The sequence below is a fragment of the Telopea speciosissima genome, chromosome 4 (genome assembly GCF_018873765.1).
Source record: "Telopea speciosissima isolate NSW1024214 ecotype Mountain lineage chromosome 4, Tspe_v1, whole genome shotgun sequence".
Lineage (NCBI taxonomy): Eukaryota > Viridiplantae > Streptophyta > Magnoliopsida > Proteales > Proteaceae > Telopea > Telopea speciosissima.
This window is the reverse complement of record NC_057919.1, coordinates 62,698,516-62,721,893: the sequence shown is the minus strand read 5'-3', so window position 1 is coordinate 62,721,893 and position 23,378 is coordinate 62,698,516. Positions and strand designations below refer to the sequence as shown.

The 23,378-nt window shown below is 40.7% G+C and overlaps 3 protein-coding genes across 3 annotated transcripts in view; all 3 read right to left on the bottom strand.

The window, feature by feature from the left end:
• The window catches only part of LOC122659523 (cullin-1), a 34,873-nt gene extending 32,776 nt beyond the window's left edge, over positions 1-2,097 (bottom strand). The window contains exons 1-2 of the mRNA XM_043854627.1: positions 1,958-2,097; positions 1,721-1,820 (exon numbers count right to left, since the gene is read on the bottom strand). Coding sequence (XP_043710562.1) covers positions 1,721-1,820; positions 1,958-2,097 — 240 coding nt within the window. The remainder of the gene's footprint in view (positions 1-1,720; positions 1,821-1,957) is intronic.
• Positions 1-2,384, bottom strand: part of LOC122657922 (cullin-1) — a 69,257-nt gene extending 66,873 nt beyond the window's left edge. The window contains exon 1 of the mRNA XM_043852721.1: positions 2,276-2,384. The gene's annotated coding sequence lies outside the window, so the exon portion shown is untranslated. The remainder of the gene's footprint in view (positions 1-2,275) is intronic.
• Positions 2,385-8,314: 5,930 nt separating this feature from the next.
• Positions 8,315-22,119, bottom strand: LOC122657924 (cullin-1-like). Its single transcript, XM_043852723.1, has 3 exons — positions 21,840-22,119; positions 21,672-21,749; positions 8,315-8,396 (listed from the first exon to the last, which is right to left on the bottom strand). The coding sequence occupies exons 1-3, from the start codon at positions 22,104-22,106 to the stop codon at positions 8,340-8,342; spliced, it is 402 nt and encodes a 133-aa protein (XP_043708658.1). The 5' UTR covers positions 22,107-22,119; the 3' UTR covers positions 8,315-8,339.
• Positions 22,120-23,378: the final 1,259 nt, after the last annotated feature.

The following is a 23,378-nucleotide window of genomic DNA, read 5'->3' as shown; positions in this document are numbered from 1 at the left end:
TAGTTTGGAGGGCTGATCTGTCAAGGACAGCAGGGTGCAATATAGCAGCTCGGCGATTTTCTTCAGAGGAGACCAAGGGATAAGACTGCTCAAGTGTGGGAAAAGGGGAATGGGCCAACACTTGAACACGAATTGGGTCATACTCAACATTCCACCCAGCCAAGAAGTCATAGACCCTGATTTTATCCACATGTTTCTTATAGGCAGCCACATTAATAGCATTATCAGGTTGGTAATCAAAGAAGTGGTCCAACTGTTGCCAAAGGTTGCGCAGAGTAGCATAATATTTAGAGACTGTTAAGTCCCCCTGAGTAGTATGAAGAACCTTCTTCCTGAGTTCATAGACCTATGCATCATTACCAAGTTGTCCGTACGTTTCCTTACATGCTGACCAAACCTGAGAAGCTGTATCAAAAAGGAGGAACCCATGTGCAATGTCCGAAGAAATAGAACCAATCAAATAAGACATGAGAACACCATTGTTGGCAAGCCAGCGAGTCAGGGCAGCACATGGAGCAACAGGCATGGGAACAGTGCCATCAATGTGGCCAGTGAGACCACGGCCAGCAATAGCAAAAGAGGCTGACCAAGACCACAATAGGTAGTTGCTGCCATCAAGTTTGATGGGACTGGGCTGAAAAGTATGATAATCTGATTTTTCATGTCCAGGTTGATTAGAACTTGCAGTGGAATCAGCAGAGTCATCCATAGTTGCAACAAGGCTGTGGAGAATGAAAAACCAGCAATTACATCAAACCAATAACTGAAATCAAGGTCGAGTGGGCCAATATGAAGGGCAAAACAGCTCCCAAAAAATCAGCAGCAACAGAGATCCCTTCCACAGAGATCGACAATGTCAAAGTTTTGGAAGAGAACCCGAAATTGGAGATCGATATGGTGATGGGGATCCAAAAAAAATTGATGAAGAAGATTGATCGAATCTGTCCAGGAGCCTGTAGAGGATGTCCTTGATGAAGAGAAAAAGCTCCAATAAAAAAACAACAGCAAACAACCCAATTCCCAAAAATTGATAATGATCAGGGTTTTAGAAAACCCTAAAAAAGAGAAATCGATTGGGAGGAGGTGTCTTCAACAACCAAAAGAGGCTTAAGGGCAGCTAGGCCAGATCGCAGATGAGTGTCCAATATGCAGAAAACCAGCCTTGATCAATGGTAGTGGCTAGGGCTTCAAAATTCTGGAAACTTAAAAAATCGCAAATAAGAACCAGCAGCAATCGAACCAAATAAAGTATCTCATAAAGGGGAAAAACAGAGGTGGGAATAGGGCAGCAATGAGATCATATGATTATCTCTGTAGTGCTGCCTTTAGGAAGGGAGGAGAAGCAAAGCAAAAAAAAAAAGAAAGAAAAGAAATCAAGAGAAGGGGAGGAAAGAAAAAACGGTAGGAAGGGGGTGGGTTTTGAAAACTTAGATCAGAGAAATTTTGGCTCTGATGCCATGTTAACAAAACAAGTTTGTGGAATAATGCTTGAATAATCAATGAGATCAGTCAAGCTCTCTATTTACAATAATAAAAGAGATTACAAGGGCAAACACTATTCATGATACTGTTCACATGAACAGTGTCACAGCCCTAATTACATTTCTACCCTTACTCATAAATAAAGAAAAAATAAAAAATAAATAAAACACTCAAAAAGACCAGAATACCCCCCCCATGGTATTCTGGTGTACATAATTTAATAGCACTACTTCCTCACCTTTACAGTGATGTACTCTTGGAAGGACTCTCTGTACTTGTCATAAAGCAGTTGAGTATAATCATGAGGGGGCTTCTGAATGCACATGTTGTAGATGGTTCTGTTATCAGTTAAGTGAGAAGCCCATCAAACAACAGTTTCACCCACCAGATAAAATTGGAAGATTAAAACTAATAGCTTACAGAAAACGAGAAATGAAATAAGAAAAAAAGGAAACAAAGGGAATTGAATAGATACTTGTAATAATTCATGTAATCTTCAGAGCTGAACGGTGTCTCAGTAAGTCCTTCTAGAATGTTCTCGAGCTTCGTGATACCCTTCTGCATGATCTCCCATCCTTGCTCAAACTCTATAATTTTGCGCTCGGGCATCGTCATGTTGTCAGGGCTTTTGACGTAAGAATATTCTGCAACACATGGAATTCATACATTACAACCTCAAAGTTTCGTTAAAATCTTAAGAACACACAAACCCTAGATTCTGAATTTCCAAGAATTGATGTCAAATCGAAAAACGAGAAAGATGGATACAGAGACAGGGCTGGAATAATAATACCTGGTTTGCTCGAATGAGCTCGAATCCGAATCCTAATCCTAGAAAAGCAAACAACACCAACAATCCAGTGGAAGAAAGCCGTGGATGCATGATTAGACGGAAATTGTAGAGCACGCCGTTTTGAAACCAATGGATTTTTGGTTTATTAAAATAAGTCAACAAATGGACTTTTTTTTGGTCAATAATGGCACTTCTTCGAAGAATGCCATTCGCTACGAAAGTTCCAGTCAGTTTCGTAAATTTCAACCTGCATTATGATTGTTTGTCTTCGGCTGTTAATTTGGGGATTTTGGGTTGCTGGCTCTTATCCCCCATTATCATCAGTTTGAAACGATTTTGTTTTTATGCTTGCAATCATGTGTAATCAATCGTATGATATAATATTTCTCACTTTCTTAAAGCCCACTAAAAGAAACTACAAATCTAAGGAAGTAGTTTTTCTCTCCTCCTCAAAATATGGCGGTTGGCAGAAGTGTCTTTTCAAATGGGGAGGAGAGAGATAGACTCATGAAAGTGCTGGCATAGGTTACCGGATTCGCATCCTCTACTTCCGCCTACCCATGCACAGTAAGGCGGAACACCCCCGCTCGGTATTTTCGTCGCCCTACTGTGTCTGAGGTGCACACGACAATACTGGCAGGATCCCGATTGCACTCCCGAAAATTACTCGAGTCTTTTGTCAAAGGTGGTCCACATGCTTGGATAGACATCCACATAACTATACAAGTTATTTAACACATTAAGGGCTGTCAATAAGGAAATCTCTAAAATGGAATATCTTCTATATTTAAAAAAAAAAAAAAAAGATGACAAATTTTCAAGTCCTTTTAACAACTTACCTAGAATAGAGAATAACATTTTGCGGTATTCCAGAATTACAACATTCTTGGAATTGTTTTTGAAATCTAACATCGTCAGCATATAATGGTGGGTGGCAGACAATTTTTTTTTTCTTGGTGGATGAAAATTGAAAATTATACAAATTTAAGGGTTATTTCCAAAATGCCTCCCTAAAAATAGCCAAACTTACAGTTGCTCCTTGAACTTTCACTAATTTCATGTGCATCCCTATTTTCCAAACTAAGTACCACTATAATCCCTGCCGTTAGACAGGGAAGTTATAACATAATGGATCCCAATTTTTAAATTTTGATGGACCATTCTGCCCCTGAATAGGTTAAAATAACCAAAATGACCTTACCTGAAAAAAAAAAAAAAAGACCTGCAACTCATCTTCCCCAAATCGTTTAAGGTTTGGGGAAGATGAGTTTGGAACTAACCCTAAAAATGAAGACACTAGGGTCGTCTCCTACATTCAACGAGACTACCGAGAACCAGATTGGTGGCAGAACTCTAGCAGAAGTGAAATCCCACCCTAGCAAGTTCGATTGATCCAAAATTGCAGGCGAAGGGTTGTAGCTCAAAGCTCTAACGACTCCAACCCATGATAACCCCAACAAGTCAATACAAATCTGCAGTCTATGCACTCTAACCAGATCCAGCGACAAGAGAGAAGGTCTGACTGAGTGCCAGTCACAACTCCTTAGACCTGGGGGGGGGGGGGGGGGGGGGGGGGGGGGGGGGGGGGGGGGGGGGTGGGGGGGGGGGGGGGGGGGGGGGGGGGGGGGGGGGGGGGGGGGGGGGGGGGGGGGGGGGGGGGGGGGTGGGGGGGGGGGGGGGGGGGGGGGGGGGGGGGGGGGGGGGGGGGGGGGGGGGGGGGGGGGGGGGGGGGGGGGGGGGGGGGGGGGGGGGGGGGGGGGGGGGGGGGGGGGGGGGGGGGGGGGGGGGGGGGGGGGGGGGGGGGGGGGGGGGGGGGGGGGGGGGGGGGGGGGGGGGGGGGGGGGGGGGGGGGGGGGGGGGGGGGGGGGGGGGGGGGGGGGGGGGGGGGGGGGGGGGGGGGGGGGGGGGGGGGGGGGGGGGGGGTGGGGGGGGGGGGGGGGGGGGGGGGGGGGGGGGGGGGGGGGGGGGGGGGGGGGGGGGGGGGGGGGGGGGGGGGGGGGGGGGGGGGGGGGGGGGGGGGGGGGGGGGGGGGGGGGGGGGGGGGGGGGGGGGGGGGGGGGGGGGGGGGGGGGGGGGGGGGGGGGGGGGGGGGGGGGGGGGGGGGGGGGGGTGTCAGGTCTTCGAACTAAGGTTTTGCGCAAAAGATCACCCAAAGGTGAGGATTCAAGCTTTCAGATTTGAAACTGGTAGGAAGTGTATCAAGGGAGATCGAGTTTTCAGTTTTTTTTTTCGGTAACGTATATTATTTCAGGTTCGATGTAAACCCTGGAGTTATACGAAGGCAATCCAGATTCCAGAGAGAGAGTCAAACTCAGATCTTACAAGCTTGACAGTGTCCAAGTTCCAAACCAAAGTGGTCACAGCTCTCATGAGAAGTTGAAGATGAGGCAACGGTTATATTCTGAAAATTTTTCACGAACTTTCATTCGCTACAAATCTGCTGCAATCTATCATCTTTGGGTTCGTCTAGATGTCTCCTGGTTATGGGTTTGATTAAAAAACTTATGTTCCCCAAACCCTAAACGATTTGGGGAAAATGAGTTGCAGGTTTTTATTTTTTATTTTTTAAGATAAGATCATTTTAGTCATTGACCGTATCCAAGGCAGAATAGTCCATCGAAGTTCAAAAATTGGGATCTGTTATGTTATAACGTCTCCGTCTAACGGCAGGGACTATAGTGGTACTTAGTTTGAAAAGCAGAGGTGCACATGAGATTAGTAAAAATTTAGGGAGGCAATTGTAATTTTAACCATTTTCAAGGGGACATTTGGAAATAACCCTAAATTTAATAACCAAAAAATAACATGTCCAAATTAGAGTCTTCATCTAAATATTCATGTTGCTTAGTCCTCCTAGCTTGCTTCGCTAATCTACCACCACACCCATATAATACTTATCGTGATTAAAAATGTTTAAAGATCGAAATTATTTTATAAGATTGCACAAATCAAAGAGAAAAGTAAAAATTTCCCATGGTCCCCAATAGTCTTGCTTCTTGATCAACCACTTCCACTATTTCTTTCTTGGGACCTGACAATATTTCAACCCCCCCCCCTAATTCATAACAATGGAAACAAATTGTTGGATGCCTCTTTGCAACAAAAAAAAAAAAAAGAGCATATATCATTGATGCTTAAGAATCTTACAATTTTATGTTTTATTAAAATACCACAATTTAGAAGGTTTAAATATATATATATATATATATATATAGACTTTGAACTTCCGCTCTGTTTGGTTGCAAAAAAAATTAAATATTTCACTTATCTCTGCTTTAATTTCCCTTGCAACCAAATGCCGACTTTGAGTAAATCTTTAGTTTTCATAAAGATTTCCAAACTTGCATTGTTCGAGTTGCTGGATGGATGGCAGACAATTGATTACATCTAATACCAAAATCATAATATAACAGTCTATTTATAATTAAAACAAACTAAAATGGAGAAAATAATTCAACTACATAGGAAGCTTTGGATGGATGATTAGACCCATTTGTAATTAGCGCATGGTTGTGTTGTGATTTTGAATATAATGATAGGGAAAAAGATCACTACTTGGTGGTGTTTCCTATGCCCTCTCACAGGACACCATGAAATGACATCTCTACCCCTTGGGCAAATACCGAGGCGTGCTCTTCCATTGGTCCAGACGCTTGTGTAGAGATGTCTTGCCCAATGATAATATTTTTTGTCCTTCGATTGTGTATTTTGGCTTTAGTAATATAATGAGAAGATTTTGGAAATTACATGTTACCAATATTTAGAAATGGACCAAGTTTTCCTACAACCACGATGAAGGGGAATCCATTCAGTCATTCACTGAGGCGGGTTCAGATAGTGGGTGGGGGATATCGAGAGGATATTTTGAAGAAAATACTAAAACCTATATAGGCTTGTGAACCCTAGGATGGTGGCTGAATATTCATTGGGCAGTGAAGGAAAACTTTGTACTTCAGAAATTATAAGAATAAAATTTTTCCCTCTTTGTAATGTCCCTTTTACTTGTGCTCTACATTCACAAACATATTTCAAAAGATTTGAATAATCTTTTTGGGGAAGAGTTTTCTGTCCGGGAGCATGGCCCCATGCCAATGCAAGGCCAATGGGAGCACAGGTGGAAGCATAAATAGATGCAGGATTTCTGTCTTTCATGGGAGTGCCTAGCTGTAATTTCACCCCATTCCATACATACTCCTGTCATTTCACATGTGACAATGACACTACATAATGATAAAACACTTTCAAATATTTTGAAAACTCTTTTGTATCCGACTTAAATAATTTTTGGGTATAAGACAAGGGGCAATCAAAAGAATGATTCACCAATATGTTGACAACAAGCTGCACCCATAAATAAATAAACAATTAAACAATCATCTCTTGGGCTTGTTGCAGTCCCTGTATCATTAATGGATCAAACAAGGAATTGAATTTGATGAAGAATATACCAAAATTCAAATCTTCTACCCTCACACCCTTTGAATGCCAATGCTAATAGTATTACTTCCTCACCATGATGTCCATTACTTCCTTGCCATGGTTTCCATCTTACATGGACCTAAGGAAATAATCTGCTACCATAGCAAGGGAGAATGTGATGTAGAGTAGAACCTCATAACGGTTCCTACCAAGTAAGAATATCATCCAAAAGAGTGGACCTTTGAAGTGAATTACTAAATGGAGTTCCTTTAGGTTCTCTTGGAAGTTGAGGTCTGCCAATTTCATTGCAAATGATTTGGCTAGGGATGGTGTAGGTAGACTTCTATTTCGGCCCCTACCCGGTGTTAGTCTTGTTTTGGTTGTAGGCTGTTCTTGGCCTGGTCTTGTTCTCTCTTGTTGCTGTAGTAGTATTCTGGGTTGTATCATTTTTCTAACTTTTCCACCCTTTTTTCTAATAAATAGGTTATATATTAAAAAAAAAAACAAGGAAAGAAGCCACCTTAGGTAGGGAATCTTGCCTTGGGATAAAAAGGAACAAAACAGTAGGGCCAGTTTGATCAATAGAGTATATATTGGGTAATTTGTTTTATTATTTTTTGTTTGTTGCTTAATTTGAATACAGTTCTTATTTCCTTAAATCAGTATAGAATATGGTGTTCAAGACATCAGTCATATTTCCTGAGTCCAACCCCCCACTCACCCTGAGGAAGTACAAACTTAAGTTTCAATGTCATCTACGCCACTTTCTATTTCCTACACTCATTAAATATGGAATTTCTACAATTATGATAACTACCATACTGGCCTGATGTTCCAATCCAATCTTAAGACAGTAGGATTTACTTATGTGATTTCAAAAAAACCTAGCCATGCTTCTCACTTGTGTCTCTGTTTCTCTTTTACTTTGCTCCAATGAAGTTTCCCTACCACCATCCAGAACTATATTATCCCCCACAACCCATTTCAAATTCCATGTAACTATATCCAATTACCTTGCACATCCATACCCATCAACCAACTTTCGAAAGATGATAATTGATAGCATAGGAGATGCATAAGCTTGAAGAAATCCCATCACCATCATTAATAAATAGAGGGCTTTTTATCTTCTGCCTTCTTCAGAACTCACAAGAGCACAACATTGTCACCAAAATTTCTATAGACAACGTCAACCGCCCTCTACATCAATTGAGACGGTGTAGTATCTCTGCAATTGAGGACAGGGGTATCCCCAAATCCAAGCTCCATCTAGTCTCAAATTTTCAATTATTTTCTCTCCAATTCTATTAAGGGTGAGATGATAGCATTACTCTTAACTTGACAGAAAAACAAACTCCAATTTCTGGCCAACATCAAGCACCTATTCATCTCTCCTTTGGATATTGACTATGGGATCTTTAACCTTCTCAAGTTCTTTTACAGTTGTTTCCTCAGCCTCTCAAGATTTCACCTTCTGCCATTAAATCTAGCTTTTGCATGCAAGTATTGGTTAACCAACCCTCTGTGTAAGACCCCTATCATTCTGCAAATGAGAGGGGGGGGGGGGAAGATAAGTTTGAACTATCACACGACACATTTCAATGTAGTATACCTTGTCATCTCTGAGCAAAGCATCGCATCCAGACTATTCCTTTTCGAGCAACTGGTTTGCATACACGGACAACAACTCAATTTGCACTTTCTACACCAGTAAGTCAATAATAAGTCAGATTGAGAAAAGTGTAGACTCCTTCATAGAACATATTAGCACACCAAAATTTTCTATTGCAGAAACAGAAACCCAACTATTCCCCACTCTTAAGCCTAGAAAAGAAAACAATCAGGGACAGACAGATGAGTTCAGACAAATAAAAGTAAGATTTAATAAACTGAAAACACCACAGGACACAACCACAGTGTTCCTAGCTTAGGTAACAATAGGGCAGAAAATAGAAGATGCAATGATTCAAAACCAGCCATGGGATGGGGCTCAAAATCTGGTCAAACTGTCAAAGATCGCTGAACCTGTGGCTAAAATATCTTGAAAGAACAACAGTCAGATGGTGAGTAATGAAGGCATAGTTATCAAGGCGGGAAGGCGACCATGGCGTTTTAGAGGGTCAAAAATCAAGGCGACACCACCATGGCGGCAAGGCGCCCGCCTAGGTGCCCAAGGCGACCAAGGAGCCTGGACGCCAGGGCGTCGCCTAGATAACTATGAATGAAGGTGGATAGAAAAAATAGAAACAAAAGATGAACACGAAAATTAATTGTCAAGGTGTCACTTAGGCAACACCTTGCTCACCTAGTCGTGAACCTTGGATGCCTGGTCGCCTTGGTTTTGGGCCCTCTCTGACGCCTTGGGTCGCCTAGACATTGTGACAACCATGCACGAAATTAGTAAGAGAAACTTGAATAGCTTCAGATCAGCAACACCAATGGACTCAAAATTCAAGTTGATGGAAAGATAGGAAGGAATAAACTCACCAAGTTTGAGCTTAATCAAAGAATTGAAGGTAGCAGCACCAACTAGAACATAAAATAGGAAGAGAAAACAGAACCGCAACCTGCTGTACCTTGGTAGAAACAACAGCAGTAGTTCATCTAATATGGAAGATTCCTTAACAGTACTTTATAGGAAGGCTGATGTGCAGTTTCTATCTTCAAAAGGCAGTCCAAACAGAAGCAGAAATCTCCCACGACAGCTGGGGGTATGCAGGAAATATAGAAGGAAGGGAGAGATATGACCAGGGTATTGTTAGAGTTGTTAGAATATCTTGTATAAGGATAGTTCTGTTATTGTCCTGTTATAAGACATGACCAAGTTGTATTTATCCTTTTCTTGTTTTATTTCTCTTTACCTCCCTAGGGAGGTCTGTGTAATTTGGAAGACTTTATTAATAAAGTAATATGTGTTTTGAGAACAACTCAACACACACAATCGATTCTCCCGTCCTCTTCTCTTCTCTCCTTCTTCTTCTTCTTGCTGTAAATCTCCTCTCTCTTACTAGATTCGATCTATCTTTAAGTTCCAACTTGGTATCAGAGCAGTTCTTTCACTGGTTTGAGAGTCGACTAAGACTTAGCTGTCCTCTTCACCTCTTCTTGGAACCCTAGAAAGGTAGAGGGTTCCATTAGAGGTTATACTATGTGAAAAATCACACATACTACATTCTTTGGCTCTGTATCCTTCAACTCAACAACAATGGAGAGAGATTCCCAGCTTGCAAAGTGTATTTGAAGCCCTAGAAGCTGGACAGAGCATTACCGCCAGCCTGTAGAGCATTCTGCCCATCTCTCTCTGGTATTTTCACTATTTGTGATGAGGACTGAGGCATTTGAATCGCCTGAAGGCCTTCTTTCAGACCCCCAACAGCTTGGTTATTGAAAGGAGCTGATTGAGGAGCTTAGTTCAACTCATCGGTGCTTCCCAGGTATCAACAGATTCTGGTTTCTCTTCTTGTTGAGTTTTTATTGGCTATAATGGGACAGATGGTCCCTATTAATTGCTGATGTCAACCATTTGAATGCCTTTGGCTATTACGGAATGGAACCAAAGTCTTTTTAGTGTTAGTAATTTGCCCTTATATTTTTTCATCAAGGATGTGCTTTCGGGTTACTTGTTAGCTGGGCTGCTACTTGCTGTTTCCCGTTGTTGGCAGCCAACACATTGGATGGTTATGAGAAGCACTCAAAGTGTTTGATTTAAGTTCTCCTTCAGGAATTACCTGCTTGGGCAGTGTATTGTTCCCTTGTTTGCTAGTTTTCTTGCTTGTGTGTGGGTAGAGGTTACTCCTCAGTTGTGCAAGACACCAATCTGTTTCATTGAGTATTTTGGTACCATGTCTACTATGTCTGGGGCTGATTCTGAGGTTAGTGGACCACTTCCGGCTAGTGGTCTCCCCACTATGGCTTCCTTTGACAATCCCAACACTCAAATATTTGTTGTGAAATTGGACAATACCAACTACTTGGATTGGTCCCATTCTGTGAAGTTGTCCCTACGCAGTAGGGGAAAGTTGGGATACATTACTGGGTCTATCACTACTCCTGCCACAACTGATCCAGGCTATCTCAAGTGGGAGACTAAGAACTCCACTGTTATGACTTGGTTGATTTTCTCCATGAAACCTGAGATAGATAGGAGGTTTATGAGTAAGGAGACTGCCAAAGATATCTGGGACAATGTCTCCAAGGTTGTTGATAGAGTTGGTGATGCAACAAAAATGTATCAAATCCTCCAAAAAATCATCCATATGAAACAGGGTGATAAGAGTATATCTGACTACTACAACACTGTAATCTGCTGGTGGGAGGAATATGATCACTATAACAACCTCCAGCTGTCCAATTCTGATGATGAGGCAAAGGTCTACAGGAGCCACGAAAAGGAAAGGATCCTTATTTTACTTGGTGGTCTTAACCCAGAATATGAGCCTCTTCGCTTGCAAATCTTAGGGAGATCTCCGTTTCCATCTCTGGATGAAGTGTGCAGCTACTTGCAAAGTGAGGAAACCAAGAGAACTATGGATATTGCACCATCAACAGAGAGATCTGCTCTTGTTTCTAGTTCCCACAGAGACTAGAAAAGTGGGGCAAAAGGCCACTAGCCAACTCATGGTAATCACTGTGAGAGGTTTAAATGTGATCAGTGTGCTTGGATGCACCAAGGACAAGTGTTGGGATCTTCATGGGCAGCCCCCTGGTATGCGTGGTGGTTCAACTAGTGCCCGTGGAAGCAAGCGAGTGGGAGCTAGGGCTCACTCTGTGACATATAAAATGAGTCTGAGACATCTGGACCTCAGCCTGCTCTTGACTTCATCTCACAGGATGATATTGCAACCTTCCTCCGGTTGATGTCTCATCTTGGAGGGTCAGCTACTGGTTCTACCTCTAGAGGGTCAGCTATTGCCTCATCTCTGCAGGTCTCTTCTGCTCCTTCTACTGTACCCACTTGGATTATTGACTTTGGAGCCTCTGATCACATGACTGGTATGTCATAGTATTATGATTCCTACTCCATTTGCTCTGGCCGGGACAAGGTAAGGGTTGCTAATGGTTCTCTTTCTTTTGTCTCTGGTAAGGGTAATGTGAGAGTTACTCCTATTTCCCTTGAGTCTGTCCTTCATGTTCCTAATTTTGCTACTAACCTATTATCAATGAGTCACCTAACACAATCCTTAAATTGTTGTGTCACTTTCTTTCCTTCTTATTGTCTTTTTTGGGATTTGGAGACAAAGAGGGTTATTGGTAGGGGGACTAAAAAAGGAGGACTCTACCTTCTTGAACCACGGTTACCTGGTTAATCTACTGTTGTAGCTTATGTTTGTGGTCGGAGTGACCATAGTACTTTGGAGTCTGTAATGCTTTGGCATCAACGTTTGGGTCATCCCTCTTTTGTTGTTATGAGGAGACAGTTACCCCACTTGTTTACTTCTTTTCCTTGTTCTTATATTTTTCAAAGTGAATCTTGTATTTTTGCTAAACATTGTCGCACAACTTATCCTTATTGTGGTAATAGATCTACTGCATCTTTTTCTCTTGTCCATACTGTTGTTTGGGGGCCTTCTCCTACTACTTCTTTGTCTGGATTTCGTTACTTTGTTTTGTTTGTAGATGAATATTCTAGGTCTACTTGGACTATTTTGTTGAAACAAAAGAGTAATGTTTGTGATGATTTTAAGGATTTTTATCAACTTATCAGTACTCAGTTCGGTACTCGAATCCAAATTGGCAGATCTGATAAGGGGGTGAGTACATGTATGGGGGGCTCCACCAGTTTTTTACTGATCATGGCATAATCCACTAACTGGCATGTGTTGACACCCCTCAACAAAATGGGGTGGCTAAGAAAAAAAGCTGCAACTTGTTAGAAATCACCAGGGGTCTTCTCTTTGGTATACAAGTGCCTAAGGCTTTCTGGTCTAATGCACTTCTTACCGCTGCCTTTCTCATTAACCGGATGCCAACTCTACTCCTTGGCTCCAAATCTCCCCTGGCTCTTCTTTCTCCTCAATCCTTAGTCTTCTCCTTGCCTCCAAAAGTCTTTGGTTGTGTTTGTTATGTTCATATCAACAAATCAGCCCGCACCAAGCTTGATCCCAAAGCTCTCAAGAACATCTTCTTGGGCTACTCTGATTCAACCAAAGGGTATAAGTGCTACCATCGTCCTTCCTGAAGGCGACTTCTCTCCAAAGATGTCACCTTCTTTGAGTCTATCCCTTATTTTTCTTCCCCTCAACATCCAGTTCAAGGGGAGAGTACTAGCAGCGAACAGGATGCTGATGTCCTTCCTTTTCTATCTCCCTTGCCTACCTCCACTTCCCATTCCTATTTGATATTGGAAAGTACAAAGAAGTGGATGATGTTGATGATGCTGATGCTGGTAGTGTTGTTGATATTGATGCTAGTAGTGGTAGTGATGCTAGCAGAAAAAAAGAATACAAGGGAATAAGATTCAAAGATGTTGTATTCACAACAGGTGAATGCTTGTTTAAGGGAAAAGGAAAGCAACCATGGTATGAGTTGAAGTGAAAGCAACCCTGCCAAAACCCCTCTTTGGATCCACATCCTCAGTCTCATCCTCCTTATCAGGTAACACTTCTCCTTCTAAATTAGATCTTCCCATTACTATGAGAAAGGGGAAGAGAGCCTATACTAACCCCATAGCCCAGTTTGTTTCCTATGACTCTATTTCCCCTACAGGTATTGCCTTTTCCACTGCCCTTGAGTTTTCTTTCATTCCCAAAAATGTCATAGAGGCCTTATCCGATCCAAAATCGATGTAAGCAATGTCTGAGGAAATGGTGGCTCTAGAGAAGAACAATACTTGGACAATAGTTGATCTTCCCAGGGGGAGAACTCCAGTTAGATGCAGATGGGTTTATACAAGCATGTATAGATCCAATGGTATAGTGGAAAGATACAAAGCTAGGCTAGTTGTAAAAGGGTATAGTCAGGTGTATGACATTGACTACCAGGAGACTTTTGCCCCTGTAGCCAAGCATAACTCAATCAGGGTTCTTCTTTCAATGGCACCAAATAAAGATTCGCCAATGTACCAATTAGATGTGAAGAATGCATTTCTTCATGGAGATTTAGCAGAAGAAGTGTATATGCACCCCCCACTTGGTTTTAAGTGTCCCTCAGCTGAAGGGAAAGTGTGTCTCTTGAAGAAAGCTCTCTATGGCCTTAAACAGTCTCCTAAGGCCTGGTTTGAGAGATTTAGACAAGCCATCCTAAAGAATGGGTATTATCAGAGTCAAGCTGACCACACTTTGCTTATCAAGAGAGGTAATGGTACAGTTACAGCTCTCATTGTCAATGTTGATGACATTGTGGTAACCAAGGTTCTAAAACTCGGGTTTCGACTAGGCAAGGTTCAAAATCTAGCGAAATTTCGTATATCTTGAGCTGTCCGAGATACGATACCAATCCGAAATAAAAAAATACCATATTTCAATGATATCTCGTGAGATATCGACAAAATACCGCGGACTCACGATATATCGCGAGATATTGAAAAAGTCACTAAAAGTGTCACGTGAGGGCCTAACTTATACCATATTTCACAGCTCTCGGTCGATATTTCGACCGAGACCTGCTGAAACTTTGTTTTTCTCTCTTCTTCCTCATTTTTTGCTCTTCTTCCTCCCCCTTCCAAGCATCATCCAAGCATTGTTGAAGCTCCTTGTCGCCGGGAAGACGTCGGAGGGTCATCTAAGCTCATCATCCAAGCCTATTTTTACTATTTAAGGTAAATTCTATTTCTCTAAAACTATTTTTTTTAAAAATATTTTGTACAAATGTTGTTGGATGTTGATGATATTAATATATGTTAGACACCGGAGGCTGATCTACAGCCTCACAGTGTCGAAATTTTTTTTCCATATGTATTTTTTTATTTTTTATTTTCTGGTTTTAAAAATTCATTTTCCTACAACTAAAATAGGAAATAATTAGGGGTAATATAACTTAGATGCTAATGAATTAAATATATGTTAGACACCAATGACCGATCTACGGCTTCACGGTGTCGGATTTATTTTTCTGCTCTTAAATAATTATTTTAATTTTCAAAAATTAAGAAAAATATATAAAAAATTAAAAAAAATAGAAATAAATAAGGAAAAATATGAGTTTTAAGTTTAAAAAATAATGAAAAAATATGAAAGTTATTTCTACATGTTTTGAAATGCATTACATGTATATTATGTTTACTAATTTTCGATTTTGTTGTGTTAAGTCAATACTTATATTAACATTATATATAAAAAAAATTATTTTTAATTATGTGAAAAAGATAAGGGTTAGGGGAAAAATATTAAATAACTATACAAGTGTATTAGTAATCTAAAAGTGTCAATTGAAGTGCATCTACATTAAGTTTTTAATTATTTGTGTTACTTACATTGCAGTAAACAAGTATCATTATGGCGGATTATGATAGACAACGTGCAAAGGGCAAGCAAAAGGTGGGGTAAAGTAGTCAACAAAGGAGGCAGAGGGAACGAAGAGAACAAAGGGAACAAGAGAGACCAGCCAGCCAGCATAGGGGTGACATTGCATGGTTACGTGGCACTCCCATTGATGGGGATAACAGAAAATCTATATGTAACTATTGTCACATGCAATTTATGGGAGGTGGGTGCAGTAGACTTAAACAACATCTGACTGGAGGATCTAAATTGCATAAAAAGAAAGGAAGCAGTCAACCCAGAATCAAAGGAGCATGGAAGGGGATGAAGGGATTGGTTAAAGAATCAATAGTTAAGTGGATGCTATACCATACCATCCCAGCAAACACTGCACAAGGCCCCCATTATGATACCATAATAGATACCATTGCAGAGGCTGGCCCAGGATTCAAGGGCCCCACCCCATATGAGGTAATGAATGTTTATCTACCTCAACGAAAGAGTGAGATTAATGAGTACATTAGTGAGATGAGGAGTATGTGGGAGACATATGGGGTGACTATAATGGCAGATGGATGGACTGGGTCTACAAGAAAGTCCATCATCAATTTCATGGTTTATTGTGATGGGAGGACAGTGTTCCTCAAATCTGTGGATGCATCTAAAGAGATAAAGGATGGAAAATATATTTATAGATTGTTAAAGGAAGTAGTGGAAAAAGATGTGGGTATTGAGAATGTTGTCCAGATTGTAACGGACAATGGAAGCAACTTCAAGCTGGCCGATGAGAAGATGATGAACAATAGTAAGTACAGGCTCTTCTGAACTCCTTGTGCAGCCCATTGCATTGACTTAATGCTAAAGGATATGGGAAAGTTAAAGTTGGTGAAGACTGTGGTTGAAAGTACAAGACAAGTCACCAACTTTGTATACAACCACTCCTATGCACTCAATCTATTGAGGGAAAAATGTGGGGGTGACTTGGTTAGGCCTGGCATCACAAGATTTACCACCAACTACATTGCCCTCAAAAGCATTGAGACAAAGAAGGCCGGGTTGAGAAGTATGTTTGCTTCTAAGGAGTGGTTTGGATAGAAGGGTTCCAAGACTGCAAGTGGGAGGGAAGCACAAACAACGATGTCATCTGAGGACTTCTGGACCAAACTAAGCAAAGTGGTGAAAGTTTTGGAGCCAGTAGTTAAAGTTCTACATGTTGCTGACTCCGCTCTGAAGGGCCCAACCATGCCAGTCCTATATGTTGCAATAAACTTGATGAAAGATAGTGTCTACAGTGTGGCTCATCGCAGTAGCAAGCACTTCTTAGATATCATCAATGCTCGCTGGGAGAATCAACTTATGCATCTACTGCATAAGGCTGGTGAGTAAATTTGTTTTATGTTTACTAATTCATAGTATTATTATTTACTAATTATCTATGCATTTGACAATACCTCTATTCTATATGTCATATTTCAACATACTACTTGAACCCTAAGTATCAATATAACAATAGGCTTGGGTTGGAAACTCAACTTATTGATGCTGTGAAACAAGTAGTGAAGAAGTTAGAGCCAGATGGTGCACTACAAGCAATTTGCAACAATGAGGTGAGTCTTACAATTCATTTGAAAACTCAACTTATTGATGCTTTCAAACAAGTAGTGAAGAAGTATTTACTAATTTTCCACATGGGTGTAGATCAAGGTATTTAGGGATGCATTGGGAAGTTTTGGAACTGAGGCTGCGATACAAGGCAGTACACGTGGTGATGCTGGTAATTCTATTAAGTTTTAAATTACATATGTATTGAAATTTGAAAGTTGAAACAACATTTGACACATGTCTTTTTTGTTGTAAACTTGTAATGCAGCTGAATGGTGGGTGTTGTATGGGGAATCGGCTGAGAACTTAAGAAGAATAGTAATTAAAGTCCTTGCCTAAACATGTTCTGGATCTGATTGTGAGAGGAACTGGAGTACCTTTGCACTCATCCACTCCAAGAGGCGCAATAGATTGGGGTCTCAACGTTTATCTGACATGGTGTATGTGCACTACAACTTGAGGCTGAAATTGTAACACATACGCATGGGACATGAGGGACAGAGGGGCACTATTGATCTCGCTGATATCTTTCAAGTTGACTCAGACGATGAGGATCCTATTGTGGATTGGGTGAGGGATAGAGGTGAGCCAGTGTTGGATGAGGAGGGAGGTAGGCCCGACCCCATGATAGCTTCTGAGATTGGTGCCGATGTGGATGATTATATGGCTGACGAGGGTCAGATACATGCACGAGAAGCCTCACCCATACCATTCCAGCCCACTGGTGGCAATGTTGTTGATGATGAAGACTGGTCTAAGTCCTCAAATGATGATGATGGTGGCGATGGTGATGCTGGTGGTGGTGATGGTGATGCTGGTGCTGGTGGTGGTGGTGGTGGTGGTGATGCTGGTGGTGGTAATGCTGGTGAAGAATTTGACAGTATGCGAGAGCGTTATGTGGTAGGCCAGGATACGGCGCCTATAGAGCAACTCCGATTCATTGGAGAGACACAGTTTGATCATGCCACACAAGATACGAACCATGGAGCACGTGCCCCCGCACCCCCACCCTCAGGACGCCCCCTACAACTATACAGCAAGAAGCGTAGGGGTCGACAAACACAGTTGCAACCTGATCACATGAACATTGATGACCTATCTAGCTCTGTTTGTGGTTTGAGTATAGGTGATAGGGAGGGAGGACCGACTGGACATTGGCGTGCCCTATCTTTTGACGCACATACCACTCCATTGGCATCGGATTATGGTGCATCACAACCTTACGGTGGATATGGATATGGATATGGATCATCATCATATGGGCAGTTTACTGGGGTAGGGGACTATGACTACCAGTCCCGGTCCCAGGGACATACTGGATCATCTTTTGTAGATGATATCTTTGCATACCCTAGCGGGACTAGCTACCAACCTCAACAGCCATACATGCAGCCAATGCCAACGCCTCTTGCGCCGGTGCCGACATCATATCATAGTGGATCTTCTTCACGGACTGAATCGATTGGTAACCCTAGTTTATATCCTAGAATTGGATACCTATAGTATGTTGATGACTCCATTTACATGACACTTGTGGATGACTACACTCGTTTCTTCTCCGATTCTATATCGTGGTCCACATATGTCCTTCAAACAGAGAACAATGGACATCGACTCCAGCGGGGTATGAGTGGGATTGATCCAGGGAGGCACAGCAACTATTATTAGCAATTGTAACTTATAAGTTATAATTTGTGAACTTGTGAAGTTGTGACTTTGACACTTTCTGTATTGCCTTTAAGGCTTTAAGCATTTGAGTTATTGAGTTTTGACTTTTGAGTTATTGACTATTAATGTATTATGCAGTTTATGAGAATATGATTATGAATTATGTTTTATGAGTTTTAATTAGTTTGTTTACATTTCTTTTATGTCTTTAAGACTTTAACTGCCTAACCAATGTGTATTTAACCAAGGTTTATACATTAAGGTCGGCGACCGTATGTCAATCAAGGGTGCAAGCCCAAAACACCAATTTCAATTCATGTTTTTGCAATTTTATGGTTTAAATGTGTTTATTTATCTTAAATAAGGGTGTCCATAAAGTTTCAGGCCTAGATATGGCTAAATAACCCCCGAGATGGACCACCGAAATATTGCAAAAAAATGCAATATTTCGGGAATATTTCGGATATCTCGGTAGGCCCGAGATACCGATATATCGCGAAATATTAAACCTTGCGACTAGGTTTCAACCAGTCAGAAAACGAGTTCGTCTTGGTTTCGACCATATCTCGTTGGAAACTTCAGACTTTCTCCAGGCTAACTCAATCCTTAATTTCGAGGCCCAGAAGTTGTTTTTTTGCCATGATTCTTGTTGTGCTGCTTATTTTTGACACTTTAAACTCAATCCATGCATTAGTTTCACATAGAGAACACTAAAAATATTACTTGTGGTTTTGATCCAAGTTTGATACTGCATATTGTTCTTGGACATGGTATCAAATTAAATTTGACCGGAACATAACTCCTTCAATATAAATGAGATTTAAGCAATTTTGGATTTGTTAGAAAGCTTTGTTTTGATGGCTTTCCAATAAGTCCAAGATTGCTTAAATCTGATATATATTGAAGGAGTTATGTGCCGGCAAACTTAATTTGGTGTGCACAGCTATCAAAATTGCTTTAAATGAAAATATTTTTTTGGACATCAAAACAAATGAATATTTTACCGCACTTTTGGTTTTTAGCAATGTTTTACCATATTAAGATTTATGAAATTTTTAGATTGAGAAAAACTCCAGATTAGAAGGTTGAAAATTGCACCTACCGTAAAAAATTCAGTTTTTATTCTTGAACTAAGGGGTTGACTTTTTATCCTTTTAGAATTTGATTTTTTAACTATTTTTATTGGATTCAAATAGGGAGTATTTACTTATTTATGAATAATATCTTAAGCAAATGTAAATACAAATACAAAAACATTTACTTAAATGATATTAGACATAACTAAGTGTCTGTCCTGGTTTATGGCAATTTTTGGCATAAATACCTGTATGTCCTAGTTTCGAGCCAAGTTTCCCCTAGTTTCGATGGGCATATGTGTTGAAACCATCGAAATATGGTCGAAACCAGTCTAAACCATTGAAACCCGGTCGAATCCATGGATTTTATAAAATCCCCCTTCAACTCATCTCGGAAACCTGGGAAACCGAGTTAACACAGTGGTTTCGACAGGTTATTTCGGTCGAGTTTTTGTTCCATAGCGGTAACTGGGAATGATGTTGCTGAGATAAACAGATTGAAGTCTTATCTGGCTAAACAGTTTTAGATCAACGACCTTGGACTCTTGAAATACTTTTTGGGTATTGAAGCATCTAGATCAAAGAAAGGAATCAACATCTGCCAAAGGAAATTTGTCTTAGATCTTCTGAAAGAGACAGGTATGATGGGGTGCAAACCAACTTCTCCCATTGATCCAAATCATAAGCTTGGTGATGAATGTGGTTCTTCTCTTATAGATCCAAGCAAGTACCAAAGATTAGTTGAGAAACTAATCTATCTCTCCTTGACTCGACCAGACATCTCTTATGCAGTTGGAGTGATGAGTCAGTTCATGCATGCTCCCAGGAGTGGATATCTGGGCGCGGTGTATCGCATCATTAGATACTTGAAATCTTGTCCAGGAAAAGGTCTTCTATTTGCCAGGCATGACCATTTGCAGATTGAAGGCTACACAAATGCTGATTGGGCTGGTTTAGTCTTTGACAGGAGAAGCTACTTCTGGGTACTGTACCTTTGTGGGTGGTAATCTAGTTACCTGGAGGAGCAAGAAACAACCAATTGTAGCTAGATCCAGTGCAGAGGCTGAGTTTAGGGTCATGGCTCATGGAGTGTGTGAGCTTATATGGCTGGAGAGATTTCTTCAAGACTTGAGTTTTGAAACAAAAGGGCTAATGAGACTTTATTGTGACAACAAAGCTGCTATAAGCATTGCCCATAATCCGGTTCAACATGATCGAACCAAGCATATTGAAGTTGATCGTCACTTCATCAAAGAGAAGCTGGATTCTGGGTGCATTTGTACTCTTTTTGTGAAGACTGATCAAGTAGCAGATATCTTTACTAAGGGTCTCACTCCTAGTCTATTTAGTACCTTATTGTGCAAGCTGGGAATGTATGACATTTATTCTCCAGTTTGAGGGGGAGGTTAGAGTTGTTAGAATATCTTGTATAAGGGTAGTTCTGTCATTGTCCTATTATAAGACATGACCAAGTTGTATTTTTCCTATGCTTGTTTTATTTCTCTTTACCACCCTAGGGAGGTCTATGTAATTTGGGAGACTTTATTAATGAAGTAATATGTGTGTTGAGAACAACTCAACACACATAATCGATTCTCCCATCCACTTCTCGTCTCTCCTTCTTCTTCTTGCTGTAAATCTCTTCTCTCTTACTAGATTCGATCTATCTTGAAGTTCCAACTGGTATCACCACCTGTAGGCTGCGATTGGATTCACCACCAAGGGAGCTGCTGTATCACCACAGTAGCAAGCATTCTTCAAAGAAGAAACACAAGGGAATAGCCAAAAATCATTGGCTGTAGAGGCCCTTGCCTGTATTAATAAACTTGGTAGCATATGTTACAAGAATAGTAAGTCTTCGCAAGTAGCTTACAATTCAATAAATAGAAACTTTCTATAAGATCTAGTTGCTAAAACACAAAAGGAAGAAATAAAACCAAAATAAAAACTCCTAGGTTGCTAATGTCTTAGCAACTAAATATATTACAAGAATAAAAACTATAATATAGATAGCTACTAAGAAGATATTCCAGCACATATTATCACCACACTAGGGCCCACACAAGCCTTCTAGAAACTGAACCAAGCTCGCCACAAAAGGTAGAGCTATCCATCATGGGTCACTATTGGGCTGCCTATTCACAAGTCGTGGGCTTCATTGCGCCTTCCTCCTATGCTGCTACTAATTCAATTCTACATCTCATATTCAGATACCTCCAATAATTTCTGCTCGCTGCTAGAATGCAAGTAATGAGAAACCCGTTCCTTCTCCCGTTTTAAGCACTCCTCAGCCTGAACGATACCAGATAAGATGTAAGACATTATCGGATATACAAAAATAACACTTCCACATTCAGCAGAATAAAAGAGGGTAGCAATTACCCTTAGCAGGTAATCAGGACAAGAATCCTCCAGAATCCAATTTGAAGCCTTACGAGAATAATAAGCAGCAGTTTCTTTAAGCATGGCTGCTTCAAAGTCATTCTGATAACAATCCATTTGCCCCATTCCAATTTTGACAAAGATATCTAGAATATTCTTCAATAATGCTCGGTCAATCTGTTCTCCCTCCCGCTCTTGATCAATCTGACACAAATAATTGATAACTAACCTTGCAAGGAATTGGGCAAGAAAAAAATATATAAACATGCTTAAACCATAAATTAGCATACCTAAGAAATTACAGCATCTCTGACTTTCCCATTTATCTTCTTGTAGACCTGAAAAACGAGACCCAATCTAGCATAAAGTACAAATATTCCTTTAGCCAACTTCAAGGCGGAATTAATTTTCCCATACTCGTCCGGTTCGCCATTATAATGATATGTTTCGGCAAAAGAAGAAAGAGATTTGTAGCTGAAACTGATTTAGATGAAATCAGTCTAGTTCAATTGGATTCTCTAAACCGATAGAATGAGACCAAATCTAGCTGAAAGTACTAAAATTCCTTGAACCAACTTCCAGGTGGAATAAATTTTCCCATACTTATCCGGTTCGCAATTATAATGATACGTTTTGAAAATGGGAGATAAAGATCTTTAGGTGAAAATAATTTAGAGGTAATATTGGCCCAGTTCTTGGATTCTCTGGACTGACAGAATGAAACCAAATCCAGCTGAAAGTACTAAAATTCCTTGAACCAACTTCCGGGCGGAATAAATTTTCTCATACTTATCCGTTTTGAAATTATAATGATACCTTTTCGAAAATGGGAGATAAAAATCTTTAGGTCAAACTGATTTAGAGGTAATATCGGCCCAGTTCTTGGATTATCAAGACCGACAAAATGAGACCAAATTTAGTTGAAAAACTAAAATTCCTTGAGACAAAATGGATTAACTTTGCACATACTTATCGGGTTTGCTATTATAATAATATGTTTATGAAAATGGGAGATAGAGATCTGTTGGTGAAACTAATTTAGAGGAAATATCGGCCTAGTTCTTGAATTCTCTGGACCGACAGAATGAGACCCAATCCAACAAAAAGTACTAAAATTCTTAGGGCCAACTTCTGGACGGAATAACTTTGCCCATACTCGTCCGGGTAGCCATTATAATATGTATTTTGAAAATGGGAGAAAGATCGGTAGGTAAAACTAATTCAAAGGAAATGTTGGCCAAGTTCTTGGACTCTCGAGATCGAAAGAATGAGACCCAATCCAGAAGAAAGTACATCAACTTCTTAAGCAAACTTCCGGGCAGAATAAAGTTGCCCATACTCTTGCGGTTCGTAATTATAATGATATTTATTTGGAAAAGGGAGATAGAGATCTGTAGGTGAAACTGATTTAGAGGTAATATCAGCCCAGTTCGTGGTCAAACAGAAGGCTGATGGTTCAGTGGATCGATATAAGGCACGTTTGGTTGCAAAGGGGTTCATCACTCAAACTTATGGAGTTGACTATCAAGAGACCTTTGC